General features: G+C 36.0%; 1 protein-coding gene across 3 annotated transcripts in view; it reads right to left on the reverse strand.

Annotated features, from left to right (window-relative positions):
* The window catches only part of PLCE1 (phospholipase C epsilon 1), a 138,094-nt gene that overhangs the window by 49,183 nt on the left and 72,678 nt on the right, over positions 1–16,233 (reverse strand). For all 3 annotated transcript variants that reach the window (XM_015632748.2, XM_015632749.2, XM_015632750.2), the window contains one exon: positions 732–1,048. In XM_015632748.2, the coding sequence (XP_015488234.1) occupies positions 732–1,048 (317 nt within the window). The remainder of the gene's footprint in view (positions 1–731; positions 1,049–16,233) is intronic.

A 16,233-nucleotide genomic window follows, 5' to 3' on the forward strand; every position in this document is an offset into this window, starting at 1 on the left:
AAAAAAAGAAGGAACAACCGTTCCATGTTTCTGTATCTAAAACTTGAGATTTTGTTCAGGTGGTTTGATTTTGATTTGGGTTGGGATTTGGGGTGGATTTTTTTTACTGTTTTCTCAAGCCTTAATCAATTTTCTATTAAACTTGTCAGAAGATCATCTTCCTAAAAATAAAATCTAACTAAAGAACTCAACATTTGGCTTGTGAAAATGTCATGCCAAATGACACTTTTTTTGTATAACAATGCTCAAGGCACACACAGTGATTAAATAAATAAATAGTGCAGATTAGTGTAGTTATATTACAAAAAATACAAAAAATTCAAGTTTACAATATTTCTGTGCTGACTCCTAAAATAATGCTTAGCCTATATAATGCAAAAAAAATAAATAGAACTCCAGCACCTAAACTAAATAATAAACTGACTGGAACTATACCCCATACTGTCAGTATTCACGCAAAGAATTAGAAATCTGTAATTTTTTTTCTTCATGTTTACTTTACAATGTGCAAGAAAAAGGCCACTGTTTCCCAGCCTCACCGAGCAAATTGGTCACATAGCTCCTATTAAATTCAGTCTAAGTTATTTAGCTAAATCCCTGGTCATCTTAACTTATATTTTAAAAAAATTGTTGTTACAGGTAAATTCAGCTCTGAGAGATAAAGTAGAAATAACTAAGCCACACATCAGGTAACAACCCTTATGAAAAGCAATTTAAAAGTTTTGTTTTACCTCATTAAACCTTGTCACAAGATCTTCTACAGCATTATGTTCACCATTGGGAGAAGAAAGAATAGTAGCAGATATGGAAGCTTTAATAGATGGCAGCTTGCTTTGACACTCAGCATTACCCAAATCCCTGGTTAGAAAGCAGAGGTAGTCGATGGGTAAGACTCTGCGGTAGAGCTGCTGCTCCTGCTCAGTCAGAATGCTGGCAACCTCCTCTGGGAACTGGATGAGGTGCTGCAGTTCGATCAGCTCCTTGCTGATACCGGCCGCGCTGGAGGGAAGGACGCTGGATCCAGCCATAGATGTACACGCTTGGCGTTCTAAAACAAAACAAATGAAAAATTCATTAGGCTTTGCCTCTAATTCTTGGACTGGGCTGTGCAAAAGCAAGACAACTTGGTATTTTGGTTTTGTTAAACTGTTCATTCATTTACTCAGCAGTATACAGTACTCCAAATACTTTCTTTCTATTTAAACAACCGAATATGTTCTTTCACACAGGGTTTTTTTCTGTGTGTCTTTATATCTGGTGTTTGCAAGGTAGAGGGCAACTAATGTTAGGAGATTGTAAAGCCACCTGCTAAAACACACTTGCCCCCAGAAACATCCAAACACCTTCTTCCAGCACCCATGGCCTTGTCACAGCCTCAAATAAAAGGTCATCTGGCAGAGTGTGCCTCTGCTTTGCCTCCATGTAACAGCCATGGTGCAAAGCAGTTTGAGACCTTGACTGGGGCACTGAGACCCTATTCCCTCAAGAAATAATGTATAATGATAATTTAAAACCCATGTGGGTCAGAATTTTTCAACATAATCCACTTGCTATAAAGATAAATTGTATCTGAGCTTGCTACCTCCTGAAACCGAAGGTCCAAGGCCACAAAACATTTCTAATTCCTCTCAGAAAATGCATATATTTGGGAGTATGCATGATTTATCTGTTAATACAAAACATTCATGTAAGTTTTATAATACCCCAGCAGTGATATCTCTTGAAAAATGAAACTTTTCCTAAGAAGGAAGAAGGCAAGCTTTCTAAGATCGTGCGGGAAGCATGAAACATCAACACAATGATTCCAAAATAGTGAGTGAGTCTTCTTACTAGATAAGTTTAGAACGGGTTCTCTGAACAATTTTTCAAGAATTACTTAAATGTAAAAACATTCATAGCTATATATTACATACCCTTCATCATTCTCAGAAAAAGTAGTTTATTTTTTTGCATTGCTTCATGAAATATCTTCAGAGATTTTTTCCACACATAATGGAGGTACACCCTAGATCTAGCTCTTACCCAATTTTTTAATATATATATATATTATTGATATGGATATTATTGATACTGATAAAGGGAGCAAATGTCCTTTCTTTTCTCTAAAAAAGAAAAACACAAGTTTATAATGACTGATTAAAATTCAGTCCCTTATAATAAACATAAAATATGCTGCATGGGTTTTCCACTCTTAGTCATTTTGTGCAAATTAATATTAATCAGCGGGAAGTTAAAAAGACGGAAAATCAGCTTTTCTTAATATATTCTACTGAAAGCCAAATGATAAATTGCAGTAGCCCTAAATAAAGTCTTTGGGCTAACAGAGCCCATGGAGAAATGTTCAAATACAGAAAAGACTTCTGAAAGAAGAAAGACAAATTGTTTCTGTCTAGACCAGCAAGCAAAAAAAGCAATGGGCCTAATTTGAAACAAGCTGTATCTTGGTTATGTAGTGGGGAACATATATAACTTGGGTCATAATGAAGAAGTGCTGCACAATATCTGTAGATACTGAGAAATCTCTGTCACTGAAACACCTGCAGGAAAGATTGAGGGGGGAAAAGCCAGTTAGAACACCACTGATATGCCACCGCTAGTTTGGGGAACAGGTGGAGGGCAGTGAGCTTCTGGGCTCCCTTTCAGTCATCCTTTGCTTCAATTCTATGTGAGACCTCAATTCTGTTTCCTGCTTCCATCTGCACAGAACTGTTCTGAGAGGTTTCATACTAAAAAGCACTAAAAGCTCATGTGCACTTTTCTTGACTTTGCAACAAAACACAAATTTATGCCAAAATGAAAACAATGCAAAATACAATGTTCATTCTATATTAGAAGGATTGTGTATTTATACATGCTTTACATATGTGGACTGAACTACCACTGTCACAACCAGCATTATCTCAGTAAGAGGATGATATGGAAGGTATGACACAAAAACCCACCAATACCTATTTGCTCACTAGAAGTCACAATGCCTCACTGACTCCACATGCATGACAGCTCTTCCCACTCAAGACAGAGAAAGTACAGCCTGCACCAGCCTCCTCTGTGTCTCACCACTGAAACTGAGCCTGTTTGGTTGTGTCTATGTTGTATATTTATTTTAGATTACAAATAGACTTCTGAAGTGAATCTCCCAAGCATCCTCACTTACTGTGCTTTAATTTTGTCTTAGTGCAAAACAAGTGGATCCTTTTCAGACAAAACTGCACAAGAAGATGCACTCCTAGAAGGCAACTAACACATCCCAACTGGTAAAAAGCTGAAGCTGTCAGAAAAACATCCAGTCTTTGGAACATGCAGTTGGCCCAGACAGCTCAGATCATGGCTCAGCTGCAGGTGATAACATACCACAGGAGACAGAGAGCAAGCACTATGGACAGAGCAATGCCACAGTGATACTGGTGCTTTGCAAATCCAACATTATTTGGTAAGTACAGTTGTCAACACCTTATAGTTGTCAATATGTTAGGAAAGGAAGATACAACTCCATAAGGAGTGCGTACTAACTGATGAAAGAGAGATAACATATGAGTGAAGATGAGCTGTTCTGTAACACACTGCTTGCTGATGAGGTTCAAAGGTGCATTCCTAATAATTCACCTTCGCCAGCACAGTACCAACTACTCTATGCACAAAGACCTCAAAGTCTGGCAAAAGTTGACACAGAATTTGCAATAGGCTAGAGCACTGATCATGATCCTTTGCACATTACCTTGCCCAAGTATAATCACCCTTCAGGCTCCACTTAATACAATCACATCTAAGACCAAGGCTCAACACCATGAAGTGACCACAGCAAAGGTCACTTCATGCTCTAAAGCATATCTCTATACTGCCAGAAACCTTCAGGAGTGAAAAATCTCTTTACAACTGGATTTCACTAGACTGACTGCCCATTGATCAAATCCAGCAGAAAGCTAGTGCAGGGATTTTGAATACCTTTAATGAAACTACCTTTAATGGAACTATCACCTTTCATAATGAAATCTTCATCACCCAGCTTCACTCTAACTAGAAAAATGAAGCTGTCAAAATCTTTTCATGGAATCTAAGCCAAGATGATTCAAGAGCACCAACTAGTATTGCTGGATTTGGAAGAAGATTGAAAATAAATAAAACACTTCCTGATTCAAAACACTGAATTTCAAACTAGCATTTCTCAATACTTCATTAAACTGGAAGAACTTTATGTAAATTCTCTCTGTAATGTGAGAGTCCATGGAACAGGCTGCTGCAGCAAAAATGCAGCTGATATCCAAGGAGAGGAACACAGGCTAAATAGAAATCTGAAGGCACACAGCTCTTGGCTAAAGTATGGCTATAAATACTGAAGGAGTAGAAATAACTTATTTAAGTAAGTAGAATAACTCATTTCTGTTGACTTTTTCTACACCTATAGATATTTAATTCTTCCTTAATTCACATCTTTGCAAGTCTTGGTTGTTGGCATAATTTACCTCTTCAGATTCAGATATTTTCTCTTTCCTCATTCCAGTCTTCTGCATTTTATCACAGAAAATCCAGGATCCTTACTCTCAACTTCACCACCTCCCATGATTTACATGCTGCATGGAAGTCTATTCCTTTTTCTGTCCCTTTGCCTGCAGTAAACTAGTTTTTTTCCTGGATTATCTTTTTGCCTTTTTCTATGTGTATGCTTCAGACTTCTACTATTTTTCACTCCAGGAACAGATCTGTTTCTGCTATAAAATTCCTTATCCTGGCTCATACACAAATCCTCCAGCTTTGTGTTTTCAGTTAATGTTCTTCAAGAAACAGATAATATCTTTCTGCACTCCAAAGAATGGCCAGGTCCTTAGAGTAACTTGCAGAATGGAACTGCTTTCAGACCAAAATCACAGTAGTTTTTTTTACAGTTAAGGCAAGATACAATCCTCACTAAAATTAGCTGCTGCTGCAGTAAATGATACTGGGTTTTTGTGTTCTACCACATCAAGTTAATGCTAAAAATACTACAAAAAAATGAGGACTCAGACTATTCATTTGTGGGTTGCCTAAAGCCGAAATTGATAGCTTTGCTTATCCTGCTGATAAACAGCTGAAGCAGATAATCTTTAACAAGATTATTAACAAGTATCGCTTTTATTAATCAAAACAAGATAACCTCTGCTTAGCTTTAACAAAGGACTCGTGGACTGACTTAATCATTGCTGATGCCCATGGGAACAAAGAGGTCTCCTCTAACAAAAGAATAATCTTTTTAAGAAAAATAAAGAATCCCAAGGAAAAGTCACTACATTTTTTTAAACAAATGCAATCTCAATAGAGTAAGCCTGCCTAGAATATGAAAATCTGCTTTCAACAAAGTTTGATGAACTGCAAGATTCAATAACTGGATTTCTGTCTTAGTTTTATTTTTCGGTCCTTTTCTTTCTACACTTACTTTGATAAAAAAAAGTGTTCTCTCTTTGCATTCAAAAAACAGTTTTAAAGCAGGAAAGTGAAAATTATGATCACTAACAACATGCTAACTCTTTAGAAGACTATTGGTGAGGATATTCTGATCATGACAAACTGTGTTCTAAAGCAAAAGATGGATTTCAATAGCTGTAAGAAAAAAAGTAATGATTCAACCTATTGTAACTTCTTTTAACTTAGACGATTTTCTGATAATAGACTTTGCTTCCATGACATTATACTAATGTAACTGAAAGTATAAAAAAATCTTAGAGGGATATTTTTCTCTGCTGGTATTAAAATACGTGCAATAAATGGATTATAATAGAAGCCTTTTTAGTAAGCTATGCTACAGATATCCTCCAAATTGCTCATATACTTTAAGAGAACATCTGGATTATGTGTACAGTGAGAAAATAAAAACTGATCACAGAAAAAACAGTTAAGAAATAGCCACAGATGAACAGCTGTCAATATATAAAATGTAAAACTGTTCTGTTCAAAAAGAAGGAAAAATACAACAAAAGCTCCCCCAAGCAGAAGCCACCTATGCAATATACAACAGTTTAATTGAACATCAGCTTCCAGTAAAGATCAGCAAAACTGCAGTAGCATTGCTTTGCTGTCCCTTGGATGCAACATACCTCGGTACCGTAATAACCAAACCAACAAGCTTTTGTTCATTTCCTGTTTCTCTTCTATCTAATTAAAAATATCTCTCTCTCCCTTAATGAATTTGCCGCTACCAATTTTGACTGCAAACAACTCACTCCAATATTAAAGAGCCTGATATTTAACTTACTGAGAAGCTTGACACAGAACAGGGTCAAGTTCAAGTTTAATTTCACTGTAGAAACCACTGAAAATCAATAGATCTGTTTTGTCTTTAAATTTGCTTATGAGTCAAGTAATCAAAGAATAAGACTCACAGGTTGTCTCCATATACCTAACTCTAGCAATATGGGCTACCTCCTAAAACAGCCTATCAGCACACATTGGAAATTATTATTAGCAGGGGAGCTCTGATCTACAGGGTACTTGCACTAAATAAAACCAGAGTTCATTATGACCTAAGCATCAGCAAGCAGAAAACATAGACATAACCTGAGGAAGATGAGCTAGTGCCTGTAGAGAAAATTATTTTTTTTATTATACCAAGTAAGATTATTGATACACTCTGAGGGCACAGGATCCTTTTCAGGTTTGGAATAGAAACAGCAAACTGCACAGCTAGTTCAAGAATTCCTGCTTTGAGTTTAATTCAATCATAGTAATAGCAAGACTTTGGAGAAGGTGATCTCTTCAGGAGCAGCAGCAAGTTACCGCATTGGGCCAGGTGAAAAATGCAATTGTTTCTACAGGACAAAGAGAAAAGGAAAAAAGTAGAAATCACCTCTAGAAAAGAATTTTGCTGGAAACAGAACACCCTAAAAATGTAGCACACAGATATTTCTACTGAGGCTGAGATTTTATTGTTGAACAGACAGATGAAACCTCTGGAAAGGATTTTAAAAGGTAACTAGCATGTTGAAGTGTAACTGAATTAAATTACATTATATACCACAAAATTCTGACTCACTAACTGACTGCATAGTGAAAATCAGTAAAAAGAAAGATATGGAATGATCATAACAACAGTCACTAACTCCTAAAATCACTTATTGCTTTAGGAACTGGCAAAGAGTTCAGTTTTGAAAACCAGACTCTGAATACACATTTTGCAATCATAGCACCAATCACGTGAAATCCCAGAAAAAAAACCTGAAAGTACTGTGAAGTTAGAGATACAACCTACCTGTATAATTTCTGACTTGAAACAAATTTAAGTTATCTAAAAAAGTGACATAATTATTAGGACAGTTGAGATGCACATTTCATGCATAGAAAAGTATGAAATGTGCTTTTCATTTCATGCATGGGAAAGAATTTTTTTTCTGTTTAACTGCAGAAGTTGGGTAAACATTTTCACAGGGCAAAACCTGTGCACAACAAAACATTCATTCAGATTGTAACGTTGATTTAAAGATTATCAACATGAAGTAGATAATATATTAACATGAAGTATTGATATATTAACTTTGACTTAACAATTACATCGCATTCCTTACATTTTTCAGAAGTTCCTACCCATAAGTATGAGCTTGAAAACCTAGTAAAACTCTTTTTATGGCTGGATTATAAGATCCTGATTTTAAGCTAGATATACTGATACTAGCTCAGCTGGCAGGAGCATGCGCTATTAACACCAAAGTCGTGTGCTCAATCCCTGTATAGGCCATTCACTTAAGAGCTGGACTCAACGATCCTTCCAGGTCCCTTCCAACTCAGAATATCCTGTGAAATCTCCATGAAATACGAGCACTGATATAATACATGAAAGGAATTCAAAGCACCACCATGATTTCACCACACCTGAACTGTCATGCCTGCCTCCCATCATCCCTAGTGTACAGCTATGCTGCCCTGTGTAATTACATCCACACTGCTGCTCAGATTTCTGAAGTGTATCCAAAGGCTTTTACCACTCCACTAGCCTGAGTCATTCATGGAAATATTTTGGAGCGTTCAAGAGAACTTGGCTGCTTGTCTCTGAATTACCATATACTGTCAACACATTTAACCAACCATTTCCCCTCTGTATGCAGGTTGGCTACATCTGATAAAAAGAATCACAGACCTGTCCATAATAAATACATCCACTGGGTTTTCATCTGGCTGTTAACTCCCAAGAAAAAAAATGCAATAAGTAGCAGTGTAACATTAATTTTGGCTTTGCAAAATCAGAAGATTTCAGGACACAATTTATCCAATTTGATGCTGATTTTCCAATTCCTTTCCATTTTCAGGGCAGCTGAAAGAGCTGAGGCTGCATCCTCATGCTAGCAATGGCTCCAGAATATCCGTATTAGAATCAATGTGGTTTTTGTGTGTTAACCCCAGCCATTAAACACTTCTTCTGCACCTGAAATAATAGGCTTTGAAGGCAGTGCCTTAACAAATGACCCTGAGGCTAGCAGGGTAGCAAATGGATAGCTCAGCTACAAAGGGTACCCCGTGTTACACAGGGTTTAACTGAACATAGACATCTAGGTACTATGGAGAGATGAATCAGCAGTGCTGCCAGAAGTCTGAAGAGATCTGCCATCTACATGTTTAGTCACGAAGCAGCTTTATTGCTTCCAGTCTACACATGTGGCAACGTGTCACTTGCAATGTGCTATTTTAGGGGACTTTCACCTACCTCTGTAACGCATGAAACTATATCCTGATTTCAGAGCACCTGCCAGAAGGTTTAATTATAATTTGGTAAATAGCCTGTGAACGTCTGGTTGATTGGTTGAAAACTAATTCTCAAAAGCTGTTTGATACCAATATGCCATCTGTCTTGCTGTGGCATGCTGCAGCATGCACTGTGCAAGACCAGACACAAGATTTTGTTGCCTCTAAAGCAACTATCACCAGGAAGGCTGGGTAAAGGGATTCTGGGCCATAATGACTGATCTTATAAATCTACACCTTTATATCACAGAGTAACAGATACGTGAAAAGGCTGAAAAGAGGTTGATACGACACCACAACACTTGCTGTTTAAGTGTTTTCAGGTTTTTCATTATTTTCCTGCAATGAAATCCCATCTAACGAATCCCCTCCTCTGAAACACTCCTGAATGATTTCAGAAATATTCCTTTCACATAAACTTCTTAGATCTTTCTTGTGACGCCTGTCATAGTGGTAGACTAACAGGACTTTGACTTGAGTGACACACCAGCAGGAGGGTTCTCTGTGCACTATCTGTACTCAAGACCTTTTAAGATCTGGGTATAAATACAGCATAGCATATGGAATGTTAAGTTCAAATGCTAAACAAATGTACATGTAAATTACCAGATAAATTCCAGCCCGTAAGAACAAAATGGTCAAAAGGGAGGATTTATGAGTTTACTTTGGAAGAAAAGAGTGTTGAAGAAAAAGAACTGTACAATTCTCACTGCAAAGTGAATTTGTTACTGCTTGAGTTAAAGCAGAACTCATGGTTTAACCTCACCTCCCAAAACTGATACAAAGCATGTCCAAAACCAAAGCAGGAGCTGCTGTTCAAAATTAAATTACAATGCATATAACTTTGAGTCAATGCTGCAATGGAGAAATATCCAGTGATTGTGTACACAGAGTGCAAGAATCTCAAGACAATCTCCAATATTTGAGTATTTTGATCAAGACAGTAAAAATTAATCTTATTTCTATTTTTTTCCATTTATGTAATGCAGAAGCTTTTCAATTTTAAGAATGAAAGAACTCTCTTATAAATCAGTGAGTATGGGAGAAAATGCAAACAAAAGTGTAATTTGAGAATATATATACACACCCCTATGGAAAAGAAGAATGTTGAAAAAAAGATGTAAAGTTAGGTAGCCATTAAAGCAAGGGCTTATGATTCTGATTTTCTATATTTTCTTTTTTGTTGTTTAAGGAACTTCTTAATTTTCAAAGACTGTATAAACTGTAGCTGCAGCAAAATACAGCATTCATAATATAAATAACTGTAAAACTGCAAAAAACAGGTATTTTCAGTGTTTCAGAGCCTCAGCATCGAGGCATTCCTTTCTAGCCTGAGTGCACTGGACATCAGCAATCCCTGCATTTAATTAAAGATCTGTTCCAGTTTGCACCTTGCTGCACAACTTTTAAAAATTATCACAAGTGCAAATTAAAACTCATTTTTATCTTTAAGATCCTCAGAAATACAATTTGTAAAAAGCATCATCTTCCTTACTTTGGTCTTATCCTGAAGACCATGTTATATGTGACAGTGAGCCTTCAAGGATAGGTGGGAAAGAGGAATGGTCTGCTCCCATCTGGTCCAGTTTCCCAAATACTGCACAGGAATAGTTCAAATAGTACTGCACTGCCAAGTTCAAATAGCTATTCAAATGAAAACTATTTCAACTGGAAAACAATCATTAAATATAGTCCTTCAAGTTACCTATGGGTTCAGTGTCATATCAAGTGAAGCAAAGAACTAAAACTGCCATTGGTGTTAGCAGTACAATATGAGAACTTAATTTCAAGTATAATTATGTCAAAGAATAACATGAGAATTAAGTAAGATCTGATAAGTATACAATACTTAAAATTTATTTTTCTTGCCCTTTGAATCTTCAAAGGAAAGACAATCCAGTGCATGAGACATGCTACTAGATTTTCCACATAGACCAAAGAGTAGAGCAGGCAAATCTGCTGCATAAGGTGTTTTGGTTATTATTCTTACTGATTGTTGGAACAAAATTAATCCAAGCCACATCTAGTAAAAACCACACTTGATTAGATGTTCCTGATTTAATCCCTGAAGTGTAGCCATGAAAGAATTTTAAATTAATGGAATACACTTGAAAAACATTCAGAGTTTTCATCATTCTGTGCTGCTTTCAGCACTTACCTAAACAAAATCTGCTCCTAACACTAGCTTGTTCGAGACCTGTCCTCTACATAACTATTTCACAGAAAATGGATAGAGAATAGAACAACTAACAGCAGGTACTGTTGATTGTGCACCTGTGTACAAAATACCTTTGTATGATCTGCTAAGGAACCTTTTTCACTTACTTTATATTTCACTTTGAATAATATAAATTCAACCACTACATAACTGAAGCACTTACAGAATCTATGCCTTCACCACCTAGTTTTGGTGAGGATTCTATTAGTGACTCTACTGTGTGCCCTGAATATTCCCTGATGATAACATTTTATAAATAGGAGATTCATTCTAGTAGTTACAATTTAATTTGATATCTAAGACTTTTACATTTTTAACAAAAAAAAAATCGAGGAAATACACCTGTATTTAAACAAAAACATACACATAGGAATTCCCTAAGACACATTAGAGAAAACTGCATGATTTATTAAGGCATCAGTGAAAAACCTGTAATGGAACGCCACAAAACTATTGTGATAATAGTTTTTTGTTAGCAGTGTACAGCAGGAAGAAACCAATAAGAACAATATGGCCTTTCAAAGTGCTGTTAAAGACAGCACCATCATTTATAAAGATACTTAACAAACAGTTAATAAGAACAGTGAGTTCTATCCTGCTAAAATGAAATACTGCAGTAATTCTATTTCCTAGTTCAAAATTCACAATGTAGAGAAAAATATGAAAAGATTCTCTCACACAAGAATAAATGAGTGAACCAAGGGCATTAATTGAAAAAGATGCCAAAAATGGAGGAAAATTATGAACTGGAAATACATTGATGGATTACATAACACAGTGAAGGGCAAAGCCAATACTCATATTTCACAACCATTCAGCACTCACACTTCATTATCAAAGAAATTGCTTAAAAGTATTTTAAGACATACTAAAAGTATTCACTGAAACTGGGTCAAAAAGAGAGGGAGATATTTCAGATGTGAAAATGAAGATGCCATTAACTGATGATGACATATTATGGTGATGACATTAATGGCTTACAGACCTAATCAGTAACTTGCAGCCACTGGGAATTCTGTGCTGCAAATCCATGGCTCTTCTCACACATCCTGCAGAGCAGCCACAGTGGTCAGCTACCTCCACTCCACCCCAACACAGCCAGAGCTGTGCTACTCCTCCTTAGGCATCTGCCAACAAAAATATCATCTGTGTCCCATTTACACCACACAGAAACACAGGGGTAAAATCATAGCTGACATCCTTGCTGTAATCCTTCTATGTATTCCTGGATAAAAGCAAGCACAAACTATTAAATTTTAGTTTAAAAGAATTAAGGCTAGCTATTGCAGTTGGACTAGATGATCTGTAGGTCCCTTTCAACTGAACTGTTTTGGACTGCTGTATTCTACATATTATTTACATCTTTTTTCCTTGTGGTTGTAATTAAAATTATACTATCTTCAAAGCTAGTATTAATAGCCATTTCAGTACTTTGAAATACAGTATACAGAAATATACAATATACAGAAATACAGAATAGAAATACAGTACTTTGGGGTAAGTATCCTGGGTTGAGTGCTCTCAGGACAAAAGTTATGCTACTTAACAGATACTTTAAAGGAAGGAAAAAAAATCACAGTGTCGTAAGATCTTTCTTCCACATGGATTCTCCAATATGAAAGAAACAAGCAGTTGGAGACACACAGCAGATGAAAGCTGTGGGAACCTCCAGAAGAGTCAGCCAATGTAGGTAGTTAAATTCATTTGGAAAGTGCTTCATGGATAGAAACTACAATGTACAACATGCAAAGAGGTCCATGCAGGGAAAACACAGATGGCTCTCCTAATACCTGTTTATTGCTTACTTTAGTGTGTGTTAGTTTATGTTCTTTTTCTCTTCCCTCAGACACAATCTTTTCTCAAGTTCATTGGTGAATGTGTATTGTAAATGCACAATATGTCAAATTAGCATTTTTCCTGCAGGGTTAAAATACAACTGAGGAAGCCAGCCTGAAAAAAGGAAAGTCTTTAATTACAGAGAAATAAAGTAAAATTATTGCCATATTGTTGTTTTGGGGTTTTTTTGGTTTGTTTTTTTTTTTTTTCCAGAAGGGAAGTAATTCAGCTCTTTCTTCTGCAAACTACTTCCCCTTGTAATTCAGGAAGTGTAAAAACAATCTTTCTACCTAGAATAGCAGCAATCCTCTTAGTCTCACATTTTTTCCTTATTTGCAATTTGAATGCAAGTTTCCACTGTAGTACAATACCTGTTTGGCAAAGTCCAATTACCACTGCTAAATTTACTGAGTGGAAAAAAGGATTCTGTAATGAGTTTACAGAATTAAATGAAAAAAGCTATTCCTCACTCTAGAATGCAATTTCCAAATTTTAAAAGGTAATTTTGAAAGGTATCTTTCAATGCAAACACCTAATTATGCCAATTACCAGAAAATTTTCAAAAGGGATGTAAACAGTCTGCATCCTTAACAAGCTGATTTTTCTCATGAGGAAGCTGATGGGAAGCTAAGGAAAATTCATATGTTATTTTTATAAGGGATTAACATGAATTTACAACTTCCCATCATAGTAAGTGGGATGATCATGATGTTACATAAGTATTATATCATGCCAATTTTTCTTTTAAGAAAGTATTGCTACTAGCCCGCTATTCTTAGCAAGGTTTCTGGAATCACAAAGGCTGTTGCCAGAAGCACAACTCAAAGGATGCTGAGAGGCATTTTAAAGTGGTAAAGAGAAATACACAGCAAAACTCAGGTCAATATAATCAAAGTCCTTCCACAGACATACAGAACATAACAAATGCAGAGTCATATACTTTCAGTGGCTACACCAAGGACTGAAGGACCAATGGCATCGTGGGCTACCTCACCACTTTAGAGTGAGCCAAGGCTGCTATGCAGTACAGACATGGCCAGGTGAGCTAGCAGAGGAAATGCTGATAAGCTTAATAAAACTCTTAAGTCTAAGAATCTGCAGTACTGAGACAGCAAAAAGATTATGTAGCTTAATGAAAAAATCTCATCACAATAACAAGAATTGCCAAAAAGTCAAACATAAAAAAAATTTTGATTCTTTCTTTCGTATGTTTTTAAATTACAGAGTGGAGGAGCCTGTGTGATTTAGTCTTAGAACTGTAATCTGTTCTACGCCACAGGAGTTTAAGCCAGAGAGGGATTAGTGGAATAAAGCAGACAGCAGAGAACAGGGCAGGCGCATGTCTGGAAGCCAAAAGAAGTAAAAAAATAGACTACACAAAGTATTAAATCAAACTTAACTTCATAATAGAGATCTAAACAATCTCAACATCTGTGACTTGCCTCCATATTACTTCTTCCTACCTCAAATATAAATCTCTAAGTACTTATTCATCTTTGCAAGCTTTTTTACAACTTCACTAGTAAATTGCTATAATTCTGCTTAGACTAAGCCCTTCTATAAGCAACTATTTTCTATAATTCTTTTTGTTTAATTTAAGTCATTTGGGCATCATAAGGTAAATTAACAAAGATACCTTTATACAAGATTGTGTTCAAGCAAACAGAGTATAACTGTATGTATTACACTGCTGAAACTAGCTATCTTGTAAAAAAATGGAAGTATTTATTACATTTGGCTTTCACAGGATTAGTACACTTGCTACATAAAAGCTGTTCTAAACAGTCACAAGACTCCTTAATGAATTGTGTCTTTGTCATTAAGCTTTAGAAGATTATATTAGAAAGGGTATTTGCAGTCTTTTCCTACCAGGAAAACTTTGAAAGCTAGTAATTTTACCATCTGAAAACAAACTCAAACTAGTACTTTCCTCAGATTTCAAGAAATCTCTTAAGCTGAAGACTTCAAATGCAATGAATTCCTTCTGTAAAAGTACATAGCAAAAATTAACACTTCTCTTCCTTCCTTGTGGTGCTACTGTAACCTGTAATGCAACTAAGGTTTTAAATGGAGTTAGGGCCAACTGTGTCAATAATATTATTTATATAGCAAGAAAATAAGACAACTGGGAAAATAAAGCACATTTTATTACAATTACAACCCAACCCAAATTATCCCAAAACTATTACATGGCAGTTAAGCATTTTACCGTCAAACCTGACTTTAACAGAAAAGCAAGTAGTCAAGTTAGAGTATACATTATAGATCTATTGGAAATAGAAGACACATAAGAATACATAAGAACTGCAAATCCTGCGTATGAAAAGGAATTTTGCTTTCCTAAAGTTAATGGCATGCTTCTGAAGAAATACAATGGCATGGTAAAATAAAAATTTTTGTATGAGCTTTTATGAGGTGGTGCTGGTATAAACAGGTCCCCATGCATAGACCATGGATGACACCAATAATACACAGTTATCTTTCCTGTATTTTTTAAAGACACAGACAAACCACAGAGTATGCAAAGAGAGCTATAAAACTCTTCCAGGCCTGAATAGAGAGACCCAGAGATTTAGATCAGAAATGTATAACTTCAATAAAGTGAATTGAGAGGAGGCTTGACTGTAGTAGATATGTAAGCACATTCCAACAGGGGAAATGTATCAGATTTAAAATAATTAAATCCAGCAGAAAAAAATGCATAACAGGAACAAATGGTTGGTCCTTGATGACAGACAAAAACAAAGTAGAAGTGCCACCCTTCTTTGTCTAAGAGTGTCAGTGACCACTGGGAAAAGCTGTGCATGTGCCTGATAGTTCTCAGGCTTCTTCAGAAGGCTGCAGTAGCACAGTTGCCTTTCGACCACTGAACTTAGAATAGAGACAACTTAGAAGGATGTCAGACCAGTTAAATGTCTCCACTGACATTAGGCTTTGCAATTCTATGAGTTTTCTTACTTTCCCAAACATGTTGTTACTGCCCTCCTGTTTTCAGATTTGATTCACCATCATCCATCCACTAAACCTTTTTTTCATTCTCAAGCTTTCTGAAATATTTTCCAATATTTGATGTTCAAAAAAGGTTTTGGTTTTTGAAGGATCTCTCGTTTTCTTTTGAACAAAAGGAAATATAATATTTTGTGGGTTTGAAAGCCAACAGAAATCCTACTTACTGACAGTTCTAATTCTATCTTTGCAAACAAGAAATCAACATCTACTTTTCATTTTTCCTTTATGTCTTTTTTAGAGAAATTCATTCTACATATGGTTATGGAAAACACCTGAAAACTTTTCTCCCAAACACTGACCTTGCATGCAAATCCTACCACCATCTTCAAGATAGCCAGTACCTGAAGCAGCATCTCTTCTTTTTTGTGCTCAGTGCATATTTAAAAGGTTTGTTAGTAGCTATTAGGAGGTTTTATATTCACAAATACTGTACTTATGAAGTAGACATGAACTATATGATTTAATTTGAT

This window comes from Parus major, chromosome 6 (assembly GCF_001522545.3).
Source record: "Parus major isolate Abel chromosome 6, Parus_major1.1, whole genome shotgun sequence".
Lineage (NCBI taxonomy): Eukaryota > Metazoa > Chordata > Aves > Passeriformes > Paridae > Parus > Parus major.